The sequence below is a fragment of the Cyanistes caeruleus genome, chromosome 2 (genome assembly GCF_971803275.1).
Source record: "Cyanistes caeruleus chromosome 2, bCyaCae1.hap1.1, whole genome shotgun sequence".
NCBI lineage: Eukaryota > Metazoa > Chordata > Aves > Passeriformes > Paridae > Cyanistes > Cyanistes caeruleus.
In genome coordinates this window covers 44,236,141-44,251,609 of record NC_141702.1, presented here as the reverse complement: position 1 = coordinate 44,251,609, position 15,469 = coordinate 44,236,141, and the positions used below count along the sequence as shown (strand labels likewise).

The 15,469-nt window shown below is 37.1% G+C and overlaps 1 protein-coding gene across 2 annotated transcripts in view; it reads left to right on the top strand.

The window, feature by feature from the left end:
• The window catches only part of PDSS2 (decaprenyl diphosphate synthase subunit 2), a 113,016-nt gene that overhangs the window by 43,866 nt on the left and 53,681 nt on the right, over positions 1-15,469 (top strand). Inside the window, exon 2 of one of the 2 annotated variants that reach the window (XM_023923900.2) lies at positions 3,040-3,171. The exons of the other annotated variant lie outside the window; for it this stretch is intronic. Within the exon in view, the coding sequence (XP_023779668.1) occupies positions 3,040-3,171 (132 nt within the window). The remainder of the gene's footprint in view (positions 1-3,039; positions 3,172-15,469) is intronic. 2 annotated transcript variants of the gene reach the window in all.

Below are 15,469 nucleotides of genomic sequence, written 5' to 3'. Positions count from 1 at the left end.
TAATGCGGTTTGCTTTAGTGTGGATATGTTACATGTCAGTAACACAACATGTTTTGAAAATGGAGTTAAACTTTGAGTACTGGTTTGGTAATTCATAGAAAATCCTGTCTGAAATTACATCCAAACCATATGTAACGTAGAGGCAGTATGATTAGGTGTAGCAATGCTAGACATATTGCTCCTTATTACTTGATTTTTATGTTCTCTTCTTCCCCCCACCCACAGCTGCACTTTTCATTAATAGTTTTCTGCTAAGAACATAAAGTATTCATTGCTAGTGGTGTTGCAAACCCCTTGAACAGCCCGTAACACTTGCTCTTGCTATAGACTGAGTATTTTCAATACAGGTAATTCTCTTCTTCTGTTCCTCACCTAGTCTGAATCAGGTAAAAGTGCTTCACTTCTAGTGTCTCTCTAGGCAGTGGTTTATTTAAAGTCCAGTGCTCCATGTTCCTGTGCTGAGCACTTTTGGCATCTACCTCTATAACATCCTGTCACTTGATAAGCTGTAGAGCACTGGTCATGAAAAAGCAAAAGTGTTCTGATTGTTCAGAGTATCATTATAATTTGCTATTTTTTTAGAGCATTATTCATGTCTCATGATATCTCTGCATTTAGAATACACTCTAATTTTACCACATATATGTGTGGAAAAAAGCAATTTTTTTCCTAAAACCACTCTTCTTTAAAAATTATGGAGTTTTAAATAGTGTTGAGGAGATATATTTTAATTCAGTTGCATCATCTGTGTAACTTCTGTGGTTGTGAGTAATGTGGTCAACTGAAGTTCAAGCCAGAGAAGTACTTAGACCACCACAAACAATTATGAATTCTGTGTACAGGATGCATACACAGTATGTATTATTCATTTATGTGTATTTTCTGTCTTTTTCCTGGGTAATTTAATGTTCTTTGTGGCTCTGACTTTGGAAATCTATAGAGTTTTAAGTGTATAACTGCCTTGGCTGCATTCTGTTAACTGTATATTGGAGCATGGTAAGAAACAAATTATACACTTGTGTGTTTGATGAGAATAGAAATATGCAGGTGACAAATTCACAGAATGCTGAAGGCAAGCAGTTGTCCCCCTCCTTCTTAAAATCTCTCACTACGTGTACCCAGTAAACAAAATAAAGGTGTATGTCACATGACCACAGTGCGTGTGCCCTTGAGCAGAGGTCTGAGCAATCTTTCATGGGTTTGAGTGACTAAAAAAAAAAAAAAAAAAAAGATTTCTGCTTTGGAAACTTAAATAGACTCTCCCTTTTACTGTTTTTTTCTTATTCTGCTCGGGGTTGCTGTGAGCATGGGCACACCTGACTTGTGCAGGATGGGCCAGCCTGTCAGCCTGCAGGTGAAACAAATAGGATGTGAGCAGATTATAAAGGCACAGAAGTCACACAGAAGTCATGGCCTCATTTGGCTAGTTAGATCTCACCAGAGCTAGAAGTGTTGTGGGTTGTGGTAAAAAGCCATACTGGCCTTCTCTTACCTTAATTGATCATGGCACTTGTAGGGTGTAGCTGCAGTGAGTAGGAGCTTGGGCATCTCTTGGAGGGAGGAGTATTAGCCTGGAATTGGGTGTGTGAATGTGGATATGAAGATCAATCCCAGAATTTGATTAGTACCAGCTACCTGGGTGGTGCTGCTCATTCTTCTCCGAGAATGGTTCGGACCATTTCCTCAGCACTGTAAAACAGGATGTAAAGACTCAAGAAGTCATTTTATTTGCAGTAGTGCAGGAACTTTCACAGAGAAAGATGCTATTTAAATGATTCTTTTTCATGTTTATGTGTCTGTGTTAATGAAGCTTATTACAGAAGGTACACTTGTATTGCAAAGTGTACATGTAATGACAAAAGTCCAAATGAAACTTTAGATTGCATGCACTGTTTTATTTATTCAAACATACTTGCAAGATCAACATCTTAGATTTTTTTTCATTCAACTGATTTAAAGACAGTTCTGTTTTGATTTCCCTAAGTTATTAGGGCTAAAATTATACTGATATAGTATAGATATATACTGTATTATACTCTGATATGTATAGAAGATGAGTTAAAGTGCTTAGTGAATTTGCGATGTAGTTCTTTATGTGTTTTATTTAACAAATATTTAGATGATATCAGTGATACTGGCTCTTATTTATTGGAAATTAGTTTGCAAAGTTTAATAGCATCTGGAGTGTATTATCCTTTTGTCTAGCTATTTAGCTGTATTAATGAATGTAGGAAGTAGAAAGCAAGTTTGACAAGGACAGGAGGAATACAGTTGGAGACATTTCAGACAAAAAGGAAAGCAAAGCTGACTTTAAAACAAATTAAATTCTGAGGTGTTATATCTAAATGGTTATTTGGAATTGATCTCAGCGAATATGAGCTTGGGTGCAGCTTCGTTTTCACCCCAAATTTAAAGTTGTAGCATTTGAAACAGTTTTTTTTTGTTTAAACCAGCTCATCTCGACTTCATTTGTCTCTAACTTTTATTGTACATTTTTCATCAGTTTCTGAATTTTCGTTGTTTTCCTAGTTGTTTTATGTAGTCTGCCCTTTGTTCACAAACACTAAACAGTTTTCTTCCAGCAGGTTATATATAGATTTTGGCTGTACCTTTCCTCCTTTGCCTTTCTTCTCATGAAGTAGGAGGCTTTTAGCTTTTTTTTTTCACTTCAGACAAGAAACTGAAAGCTCTTATTATATTATTATAATACTGTTACAGTAGATTTCATTGAATTATTCTGAAATACTTCTGTCATCACATGACATGAAATGCAAGAGACATGCTGCTCCTTGAAAATAATCAAGATTTAATTCAATCCTGAATACTTGTTTTTCCCTGCAATAGTAGGATTTCATTGTAAGTGTCAGGTAAAGGATGACAAAGATCATGATTCATAATTGCAACTTATTTCCTTGCTAACATGAATATTAAAGACATGATGAATGGATGGCAGCCTGAAGTCTTTTCTCCACTTCGGTACAACTACTGAACATGGATTGTGAAAATATCTCTTTTTTTCTTTTCTTCTTCCTGTTTTAGGGGTTTTGTGTACGATAGCCGAAACAATTTACAGATGCGAGGTTTGGTCGTACTGCTTATTTCCAAAGCTGCTGGACCCAGCACAGCAGAACTCTCCTTCCAACATGACATGGTCAGTGGAATTTACTCCAGGTATGTAGTATGATATGCTAAGTATGATATGCTGTGATGTTGATGGACAATTTCTTGGTGGTATCAAAGCATCCTAAGTGGCCTGTTCACCCAGTAAGGAAAATCAGTACTTATCTAATCACAAAGCTTTGTTCCTCAGATTTATTATAAGCTTTCCACAGTGAAAACCATATACTCTTTGTATAACTCTTATTGTATCTCAATTGTGGGTTTTGGGCATAACCAAATTGAAAACATTTGCATCAAGGTAGTTAGTTGAAAGTTTACATTATAAGAGGTGCTTGGAATAAAAAAAGCCCCAATGCTGGAAAATATTTTTAAATAGACTATTTTCATTTTGAGCTCCTCCAATGTTATTTGGGTATACCTGTTTGCTAGAATTAACAGAGTGAGATGCCAGCCTTGTGGGCCAGTTGGTCTCACTGAGCCTGGAAGTTTTTGTATAGCCTGTTTGAAGATGTTTTCCCATGCAGCAGCTATGTAGAAAAAAGTTTTCACCTCCCACAGCAGATTTACTGAGCCTACCATTATGGTTCCCTAGGCTCTCACCACGACATTTCAGCTTCATTGAGTTCCTAAATATTTTTTAAGCTTTTAAACTAATTTTCATAATACTAGTAACAACACTTATGAAAAACAGTGGTTGCTCTCCTTTGTATATTTGACAGTGAGCTATTCCATTGAAGTAAGTAATGAGACCAGTTGAAAAATTTGAATTTATTAAAATCCTTTTGAAAAATTGTGTGTTCTTGGTTGTGGAAACAAGACTTGTATTTTTTGTCAATTGTGGTTCTGACCTCTGTAATATACTAAGTGAAGATGCACAAGCTTAGTGACATGTTTACATCCTGATTTGTTTCAAAATGCAGAGGTAGTATCATAGAATTGGAAAAACCAAACAAATACAAATTTTAAAATCTATGTAGTATCTTAAAAAAGCAGAGAAGGAAAATATATGAGAGTTAGTACAGGCAGAAATAAAAAAAAATAAGAAAAAGGACAAGGCTGTAAAGCAGGCTTGTTATGGAGAGCTGTGTTGTCTCTTTAGCTGTTTAATTCCATTCTTATTTTGTTTCATCCATAATGTCCCCTTAGGGTTGTAAAATTTTTATATTTATATGCAAATGGTGCTGTATGAAAGCATAATTCTAGTTTGTTAATTATGGCACAGGAGGTATTTAGTTTGTTTTGTAAATGATTAAAAAAATTTACCTTAAGTATGCCTCATAAAAAGAGAGAAAAGGTATTATTTTTTTGATAACTAAGTTCTTGAGTATGATGATTCTGGCCATGCAGGTAAAGTTTGAGCATTTAAAGCTGCTGTTGGGAAGGTGACTAGTGAAAGTATTCATTAAGGAGCAAATAAGACCTTGAATTAATAATGAGGCATTTGGTGTAAATGGACATCATTGGAATGGTGCCAGTTCAACCAGCTGAAAATCTAGCCTAATAATCTAAGTTTGAGCAAGTCAATAGCCATTATGATATCTAGTTCAGAGTTACAAAGGTACACCAAAAACGAAGCAGTTTGGAATACGCCCCACACAAGTTCACTTAAGGTTCATTACTGTTTGCAAAAGTGATGACTGTGGAGTTGTTAATTTAAGTGGATTTTCAGTGACACTTTAAGTCCTGCAGCATGGTGTAAATATAAGCAAATATGCCACTGGATTGTTTCATTTTGTGTCACCATGGTCAGGTCTTGCCCCCTACTGAAGTTGCTGTGGGCTTTGGCTTTGCAGTTCTTTCTTTACATAAGGTACTTTTCCAACTACACTTATTTATATGGGAGTCTAATATCTGATTTCCATTTCTCCATTGTATATAGCTAAGAGAATAGGTGGCTTGTAAAGCTGTCATCTTAAACGGTTTTTGTGATATTTTTTACATGTATTACAAGTAGTGTTTTACAAACTGCCCTCTCCTGGAGACGAACAAAAGGATGTTGTTTTCCATTAATGCATTTTTGTCTGCTGTCTTGGTTGCAATGTAATTATATATGATTTGTGTATATTTGACATATATATCAAAGGCAAAGAATATCCCTCAGTGATATGAAGTGAAGAAATATGCTTAATCCTTTATTGCTTATATGTCTTCAGCTTTCGATAGTATTTTTTGGAAATAGATTCTTAGAGATTTCCAGCTTAGCTGTAATCTATACAGCTCTTTTTGTCGCCATGCCATATAATTACTTCATCTTTATATATAATGTTTTGCTGGAAATATTATTTCTGGCACTGTAATGAGCATCTTCACTGCCTGATACTTACGTGCTGTGAACATTATCTTGTGGACTATTAGCTGGGATATGGCTCACTTGATTTTAGGATACTTAGTAGTGATTAATTGCATTTCTGAAATCTGAGCATGAGCTAGGTTGTTCCAGTACTTGTCAGCAACTGCACCAGCCCAGTCTTTCTTTTCCCAGTGTTTGTGTTGGAACCAGTTCTTGTGCTGTATTTAAATATTCAGTCTTGCAGTAGATAGCCAGGTTACATCAGTCCTCTGTAACTGGTACTACACTAAATGTACAATCTGTGACCAGGAAGATGTAACACTGTGATAACCATTTAATTTTTTTAAAAAAAACAACATGGTAGGCTTTTTCATCCTGGAATTTGGCATGTTCTGCATAACTTCTTCTCACTATTTCATATTCTTAAATCACAATAAAGTAATACAAAAATTAAAATTAAAACAGAAAGATACTGAGAGCTGAATTTGGAGTAGAAAAAAAAAATCCTATTCTGTTGTTCTCTAGATATGTCAATTCAAGGGACAATTGACCTAAATGTATAAAAATAGATAATCTAGTTTCGTAGCTGGCATCTGTTTTTCACTGGTACACAATGGAACAAAACCAATGCCTGCTACCAGAGAACAATCTTTTCCAGAATAATGAGGATTACAATTTAGGTAGTTACAGGAGCAGGGCTAGTATAGTTAAATGGTGCTGCCTCTGGCCAGCATTGCCTTCAGCTTTAGCACTTCATAATTTGCAAGAGTCGTGATCTGCCTGCATTAATCTGGGGCCTTGGGGGTCATTGTGTGCAAGGGTGTCATAGTAACTGCTGGTTGCCTTATGAGCCATGCTGAAGATAAGGGAGGAAGTGTTATAAAAGCCTGCCTGGCATGCTTTACACTGTTCAGCCACCTCCCTGTTGTGTTGGCAGCAACCTGACTTTATTTCTATTGGCGGGGAAAAGAACCTGGCTTTACTTCCAGCTCAGCACCAGTGATCCCAAAAGAGGATGAAGAGAAGTAGCAGCATGATAAACAGCTCAATTTCAGCTGCTGGAGAGATTTCCTAAATTAAAACTTTCTGCTGGTCTCTTAGCATTAAAGAAAATATTTCCTTGGCTACAGAAGCAATGCAAATACAAGGATCAAATGTAGCGCTCACTACAGAGTATGCAACCAGTACCATGTAAGAGTTGATGTCAATGCCTGTACTCAAGCAAAGCATGCATCCCATATTGCCTTGAAACTCCTTACTCCTGTGCTAAAGAGAAAGCAGAACTCACATTTGGGTTTAGGCAGAATCGAATTTATCATGCTAATAGTGTCAGAGAGTACCTCAGATGTGACACAGAAGGCTAGAGCTTCATAAGGGTTTTGAGATGCATTTCCTAACTGGTGATTATAGTAGAGTCTGACACTGCATTGCCTTCTCTCAGAGCAAAACTCACTTGGATAGCGAAGCATGCAGCTTGATGTTATTTTACTTGCTGGAAATAGAATTGTAATTAAAATTGAAACTCCAGGATCGTGTGGTTTCTGAACACTGACAACTTTATGCTTCATGGTGGAGCTACATTCTCACAGTTGAAGATACCAAGACTGGCTTGGGTCCTCTCTCAAAGTACCCAAAGTAGTATCTTCTTCTGTTCACGTTTGTCACTGCATACACTACTGCCTGGGGACTGAGGGATCTCCTTGGCTTTATATGTAATGAATAATTACATATGAGTAATGAATGCCTGACATAGCCTCTGTATTGCAGCTTAAAATGCAAGTGACACCAAAGAACAAACTTGGGCCATCTTTTCAGCCCTTGGAATCCTTGGCTCTAACACAGCAAGTTATTTTCTTCTCTCTGTTTTGCCTTTTTTCTTTTTTTTTTTTTTTTTCCTTATTAGTGCCAATTTTAAAAATACCCTCTAGTATTGACATCTATTGAGTCAGCTCTGCAAATTTCCTTGGATGCTTGTCAGAGGTTCAAAACAATCCTTTTTCAGTTAAATCTGCCTGTGCATTCACACTGGTGGATCCTATGGTCATTGACAAGCAAAGACCTTTAATCAATACGAAATACTGAAATGAGAATATAGAAAGTACTATTTCAGTTCTGTACTAAAACTTGCTAAAGCTAGCAAATTGCTGGATTTGGACTATCAATACTGGGCTCTGTCCTTGCACCTTCTTCCTCAGGATGATGCAGCTGACCTTTGCAGCTCCAGGAATTCATCACTTTGCAAGAAGAACATGCTTCACTACAAGAAGGTGCTCACTGAATAAGCTTGTCTCTGAATCAGAGTCCTTCCTGCTGCTTGGAAGAGTAGTGGCAATACTGTAGTGACAGGAATCATGAACATAGATTCCTTTTCCTTAGTGGTTTAGAAATTATTTTGGAATCAGCATTGGTTCTGCTTCCAATAAAAGCCCAGTTTAAGAGTAAGCTGGTGGCAGATGCCAAGTCCTTGTTATGGTGGTGGGTCTTTTGCTTGTCATGTTCCAACACTAAGTTGTCCTGAGTACCCTGTTTTGGAGGTGCACACACACACACACAGGGGTCACAGGGTGGTTTCACGTGTTTGTCATTGTGGCCATATCACATATTGTGGTCATCTTGTTCTAACCTACTCTAAAGAACACTTAAAACTTAAATCCAGATCTTAAGCAGAGGATTCATTCACCCATAGGTTTCTTTTTCGCTGAATGTTTCTTGGATTGCAAAGACGTCAGAGGGAGTAGGTGTCTAAGGACTGTAAGAACAGAGGACATACTGCTCTGTCCCTTTGCAGTTCTACCCAGCTTTCTCCCAGCTTCTTGCTAGATATGAAAACAAAGCTTTGCCTTAACTTAATTTCCTTTCCCTGTATTCCAAACAGCTTTATGCCATCTTCAAAGAAAGTTTTGCCTTCCATTAACCTTCTTTAGGGCTCACCAGATGATGCTGATAGTACACAGGTTCACAGGATAATTCAAGTTGGAAGGTCTGTAGACCCACCTCCTTCTGAAAGCAGAGTCAGCAATGAGGTCATTTCTTCATGAAGGTCAGGTCTTTCAAGAACAGTCTTCTTCACAAGGTGATAATCAAGATGTGTTTTAAACAGATGAGCAAGCATTCTACTCCTGGCCTGTAGCCTCAGCTCTGTGTCTAATGCTGTCATTTGTGTGCATTCATGGCCATGGAGCTCACAAGAGGCTACACTGATGTTGGCATAATTTAGCCTGCTAGGTGTCTTTATGGTCATTTGATAGCTGAAATATCCAAAGAACATTCTGTCCCAAGATTTTCAGAATTAGAAATGGTGACTGTGCCAAGGCATTCTTTAAGAACACAAGCAAAAAGGTCTTGTCTGTCTTAGGGATATGCCACTGTGTTTTAGGGACAAATGCTGTGTATTAATGGGAACACTAGGAATCTTCTATTTTTCACAGGTGACAGCTCACCATCTGCAGTGGTCTGTTCTTGTCCAAAACCCATGCCATGGCAGCCATAACAGAGGTGATGCTGTGCTTGTTAGAGCAATCTTTAATCACTGTATGCATGAGGAGCACTCAGGCTGCTTCCAGGGAATCCAGGCTTATGTGAATGATGATCCTTGGACAACATCAGTCTGCAAAGATAAATATGGACAGGTGTAGTCAAAAACTCAAAGGTAATAGGCTGATTATAGTATGCTTTTGAGATTTGCAGTCTGCAAAAATGTGCACAAATGAGCATTGGTTGGTTGACTTTACTTATGCCTGTGGCCTGGTCTGCTGTAGGACTGGGATTTTATGGGTGAGAAGGATCTGAAATGACAATATTCTTGCTTTATATATTTAGCATAACAGCATATTAGGTGTGAGCACACCTTCTCTGGAAACTGAGAAAATGTAAAAGGTGTTCCACATTGAGTGAAAAACAGAATAAATACTGCATGAGGATATGCATCTTTGGTGGCTCTGCATTCCCTGAGAGCTCCAGTTTTTGGCAAGTAGCTTGTGTCCTGTTCTTGTGAATGCAGCCAAACAGCTGAGAGATGCTCATGCTCAGGTGACTGTCACATCTCCAGTCAGAGTAGATGGCTACAGTAGCAAAGGGCCACCTTCTGCTTTAGGAACAATGCTCTCTGGCAAAACAGGTCTTCTACTGTGTAAACTGTATCTTCACTTGATCAGCTCACCAATGAAGTTTTGTCAGCAGACTCTTTCTACTGTAGACAAGTTGAAAGATGTTTGTAAATTTAAATAGTTGTTTAAATGCCTTCGAACTGGAATGTATCTCCACTTTAACCTATATTTGATTATCTATGGATCTATGGAAAGAAAGTAGTCCCCTCTCAAAAGAAAGAAAGAAAAAAGCAAATCTATTACAAAGCCTCCTGGCTAATTAGCCGTGGGAAACATGAATAAATTTTGGTGAAGGTGTGAGGTTTATTGTATTGCTAAAGTGTAAATGACACTTAGAACTTGCTTTGAGCTGTTTGCTAATAAATTTTACAAAAGCCTTCTTTTTACCTCGAATGGTGTAGGTATATCTGTGGACAAATTCTCTTTGAGAATTATTGTAAAAAGTAAAACACAAATGAAAAATAAACAAAGAAAGACCATACAGATTATTATTTTGGTGCCTACAAAAATACAAAGAGCACAAGTGTGTGACTCTTCACCTCACCTCAGATCTTGCCCTTCTTTCAGTTTCTGTACTCTGAACTTCATAGGGTGTTAACTTCAGAGATTGGATTTGACTGTTTCTTAATTTCATATTTTCAAGTGAAAAAATGATTCCTAACTCTACAATGGACTTCTATCATGTGAAGAGTACTTTTATATTAGTAAGAAGTTGAAGTTTTTTTCCCATTTCCATTACTACTTTTCTGGGTTTACTAGTAATGGAAACTAAATTAAATTTACCTTAACTTGGTGCAATGCAGAGGGAGTAGCTGTGATTCAGCTTGGGAGACCTCATGTTCCATTGCACCTATCCCCATCAGTGATTGCTAAATCATAGTAGAACATGTTTGAACAAAATAAAAAGTAATAAATGAGAAAAATTTAGTAAGACCAATAGTGTATGTAGGAGCTCAAAACTCAAAGAAAGCAGAGGTCTTATCTTTTGTGATATAAGTATTCAGCCTGGGAGTTTTAGTGCAGTGTAGCTGTTGCACTTTAAATTCACACTGGTTTATTGCACACAAGCCCTGAGTCTCAGCTGCAGATATTGCAGAGATTAATCTTATTAATGGAACTGCTAATTGGTGTTTGACTTCTAATTATAGTAACAATAGGCCATAACAATCAATCCTCACCTTTACTGGGGCACATTAGGACTCTTTATCATAAGAATGATTTCCTTTGGGACTTACTGTTCTTATTTCTGTCTTCTGGAAGGCTGGCTTTCAGCAAAGGTGCAGTATCCCAACTAGCAAGTACTTTGGAAGCTTAGCTAATTAACTGGTAGAGAAAATGCATAGTCCTAAAATATTCAATATCTAAGTACATTAATAAGTACAATGCTCTTGACAAAATTGTTTGAAAGATAATGGGAAAAGTATGTCAAAATATGAGCAGTGATGTCTTTTATAATCTTCAAGAAATATGTAATTTTGTCTCCCAGTCCTTGGTAGCTTTCCCATAGCTTTTAGTGAGAGGAAATCCAAGCAGTTATTCTAAATTATTCTGTTTAGTTTTTTTCTCTCCAGGATAAACCCTGTGAGATTCATCATCTCATTTACAAGATGAGTCTCGGGAGATGAAAAACACATACAACTTGATTACATATTCCTATTGATCATCTTCCATCCACAACAATAGAAATCAACTCCAAATACAAATCTAACAATATTACTAATTCATTACAACCAGTACTTTTCTTCATTAACTTTTATTGTTTTCAGCATACTTAGCATGTGCAAATACAGCAATTATACGTTGAGTAAGAAAAGTCTTCTCCTTATAGTGCAGAATAAATGAAAAGGCACTTTTAAAATAAAAAGCTCTATTACATTAGAGCTGATCAAAGACTGTTCAGAGGTATGGGCTCAAATCTTGTTCAATATAAGTCTTTACAGCACTAGACAGCTGAGCAAGGTAAACTCAGCAAGTACATCACAAAGTGTGTTTGGTTTCCATTTTAAAAAGGAAGTAATTTTCAGTATCATAGAAGGCGTGGTAGGGATGGCTTACCCTGGAGAAATTGTAATGTCACCTCTGTCTGTCTGTCCAGCTCTCCCTTTTCTTGGAGCTTCTTCCTCCCACTGCTTGTGAAGTGAGAACTGGACTGCCATGATGTGCAAGCATAGCATACAAAACCTGAGCAGCACTGGTGGAATTCTGCAGTGGGTCAGGAGAAGCTGTGGGAGCAACAAAGCCCTGCTTTCACCCCAGTGGGAGCTTTTCAAAGAAAGACCAGGGGACCTGTAGGTAACAGGGCCTGGCACAGCCTTCCTGGGACATGGCATGGCCACACACCAGAGCGCTTCAACAGAACTGTGTGTCCTGAAAAATCTTCCCCTTTCCCTTGCAACAGTTCTCTACTGGAGAATTTTTAAATTTCCTTTAAAAAAAGTATAATAGTATTTGTGAAATTTCTAACCATCACCTGAGTACAATCCAGTGCTGTAATGAAAGCACACAACAGCTTTGGGGACTGCTTATCCATCAGAACTATGACATCAATGTGGCTGATTGCTTCACTTCAAACTCTTTAATAACTGTATCTATATCATTTATTTATCCTAGAGTCCCAACAGATTTCCCTTGCTTTTCTACCTGCTGACGTACCACCTATCTTCTTTCTGTCCTATTAGCGTCTCCCCTGACAAATTTTGCAATGCAGATGTACAGTTTCAGTACAAATTTCTGCAATTCTTGGAAAATTGTAGCAGTATGAAGTTAAGTATTAAAAGGCATACTGCACTAATTAATTTATTTCGTTAGTATGATTCGGTCAGTATTCTGATATAATGTAACTGAAGATATTACAACGTTTTTCATCTGCTGGGGTGGAGTTGAGAACTCCACGAGTATATATATATGAAAGTATGAGACTGTATAAAGATTATGCAGTGTTCTTTCACTTCCACTTGAAACAATGGCATGTTCTGGAGCCTAATCACAATAAGTGAATGAATATTTCTTGTGGCTTCATTGGTTTCTGGCCTTTAATAGATTTTCATGTGCAGTTTGACAGCTCTGAGATGCTTCTAGAGCAAACAATAATGAAAAAGAAAGGCAGCAATAGTATGCTGGTGGTGTGAACAGGGCACTGTGTTCCTGGACAACAAAACTTGGTTATTTTTAATATATTCAAGTATAAAGGTGAATGTATGAGTACTTAGGTAAGAGTGATTGATGATTTGAGAAGAGGAATGAGCTGAGATCAAGATTTCAAGAATATGAATGCAATATGATATTCTCACTATGTTTTATTTAAGAAGATTCTTATGCAATCAAAAGAAAAATCAGAAACACAGTGGGTTTTTAATAGGGCTGGCAGCAACTGAAAACTTACGATCAGCTGTGCCACATGATTATGGAGAATGTTTGGTACATATGAGATTTCATGAGCTTGATTGCCTGATTCCTGAAGTCCATTTAAGTATTTGGATTTCTAGTTTTTAATTTTTCCGAAGACTTGGCCAAATTTATGTACATTTTTGTGGAAACAGAAGATGCAGCCAAATAAATTATGCATCTATTATTGCCAGAAAGGGAAGAAACATAAACAAGTTCTATTTTATACTGAATAGTATTTCTGATTTCTTTCTCATGCTTGCTATGTTTCACCTAGACCCTGTTGCATGGAAAGCTTGCTTCAGTCTCTTATAGCTGAAATTTCATTCTGGCTTTTGATGTCCATGCAACAAAACCAGTGCAAAAAGTTCAGCTACATTCATAGCTGTTCCAGTAGGCAAATTAAATTTTAGCAATGCTCTAGTATTAGCTGCAGTCAGGAAAGGATCCTAGTTTGTGGACTCTGCTAGGAATACTGCAGAAATAAAGTTTGTTCTTGAAGGTGGCTTGTTAGCATAAAGCTGTCACTCCATCATCACTTGCTTGGGGTTAATGTTGCTTGAATTGGTTGATGTCATTTTATCCCTTCCTAAAGTGTGTAGATTGAATCATTCTGGGTTGAAAGAACCGAAAAATGAAAGCATGAAATTTTCAGATACCTTATATTTTAATAAGGTAAAAATAGATGGAAATTGTGCCAATGGTATAATAGTAAGTCATTTTTGTAATCAAAGGACACATTTTTCTCAATATCACACCGTATGCCATTTGCATAAAGTATATACGAATAATAATGACAAAACTTTGCAGACCTCAACAGCACCAAATGCTTGTTACTATGCTGATATGGTCCCAGAAGCAGCAGTCGTTGCCTTGCTCCAAAAGGTTTATTATCCTTTCCCTGCTGGCAATTCTGTCAACACACCTGGTGTAAGGGGCAAGGTCTCTGAGAAGTCTGCTGTCTCCCTTTAGCTATTAGTCTCTTTCCTTGTACATGGCAGGCAATACCCATCTGCTGCATACTTCTGCTTTGTGAAAAACAAAAGTATTCCTATAAAAAAACATTTTAATGTATGGTATTAATGTCCCTATCCAATTCTGAACATTGAAGGTTCAGGATGGGAGAGGAGAGCAGCTGTGAGATCCATACCTTTAATTGCTTACTAACAGAAATGTAGTTACAGCTGTTCAGAATACAACAGGTTTACTTCATAGTATGAGCTATCTGTGGTTGTGCAATCAGTATGTTTGGATTTTTTAAACCCCTCTGTATCTTGGATATATATGGGTATTTCAGACTACACAGTAATTGTTATATAAGCATAATAAAATATATATATAGTTATAAAATAAACCCCAGCCCTATCTGGTACACTGTATTCTGGTGATTCACATTTTCTTTTTTAATGCCTTTTTCTTGTGCAGCTAGACATATGAACAATCTATTCTCTTAACAGGACTGTTCATTTATCAAGTGTTCATTCTTCATGGCATAAAAAAGGTTACCTTCTTTTTGCTCTCACATAAAAAGGTTCCATGTATTTCAGGTGTCATTAGTACTAGAGATTTAATGTCAAGGTTAGTGCACCTTATCTTTCAGCTACATTGAATACAATTACAGACAAACTCTTCAGAGAGATTTCAGAGAAAAACTGGAAGTAATAAGTCAAGCTGGCAGTCTCAGAATAGCTGACAGTGCACAGGAATGGGAATTTCTGTTAATAGTGGTTCAAACTGTCACCCATAGTCATTGCAAATAAAATTATAGATATGCTTCAGTCTTGCAGGGCTGAGAAACATCTAATCAATTGTAGGAAAAAGTATGTTCATAAAATTAATTGTTAGTAGTCTGTTTCTTGCATTTACCTGTGAGACCTTTTATTTCCTTCATATCTTTTTAGCTGATTTTAGTGCAAGTATTTAAATATTTTTGCTAAATAAACCACAGAGTAGTCAAAACTGTTTTTAAACCATGATGTGAAATTTCTTATAAAATAGTTGCATGAGATATAATCAGATATAATCATGTTGTTGAGGGACTGTGGAGCAAATATGGGTAATCCTGGATGGATGGGCACCCTGGGTGTTGCCCACAAGCAGTCTGGCTGACACATGCTGTCATCATATGGGAAAGAATGTTGGTCATTTCCATTACAAAATATGTAATTTTCTCCATCATCATGTTCCTTCTGATTCTTGCTGTGGTGATAGTTAGGTCATCCAGTCTACAAATGAATCCTTTCGCTCATACCTCATCTTTTGAGGGTTTTGGTCAACATATGTTATTCAGTTCTGAGTCTTTCTATCTATCATCGTGTATCCTACCATCACATTTTCCCAAAGCCATGCTATAGCAGCTGTTGCCAAAGCTTTTGATCACCTCATATCTTGCCATTTTTTGACTCTCGTTTACAATACCTAAAACTTTGGCTCACTTCAGTAAGCCAAAAGGAAGGCCTTCATGCTTACTCTAAACTCTTGGCTTGCTCTTCTTTCACCCTATCAGTTTTGAATGTCTTATTTTTGTCTTTGACTAGTAGAAATACAATATGTTTGTTTTAAGGAAACA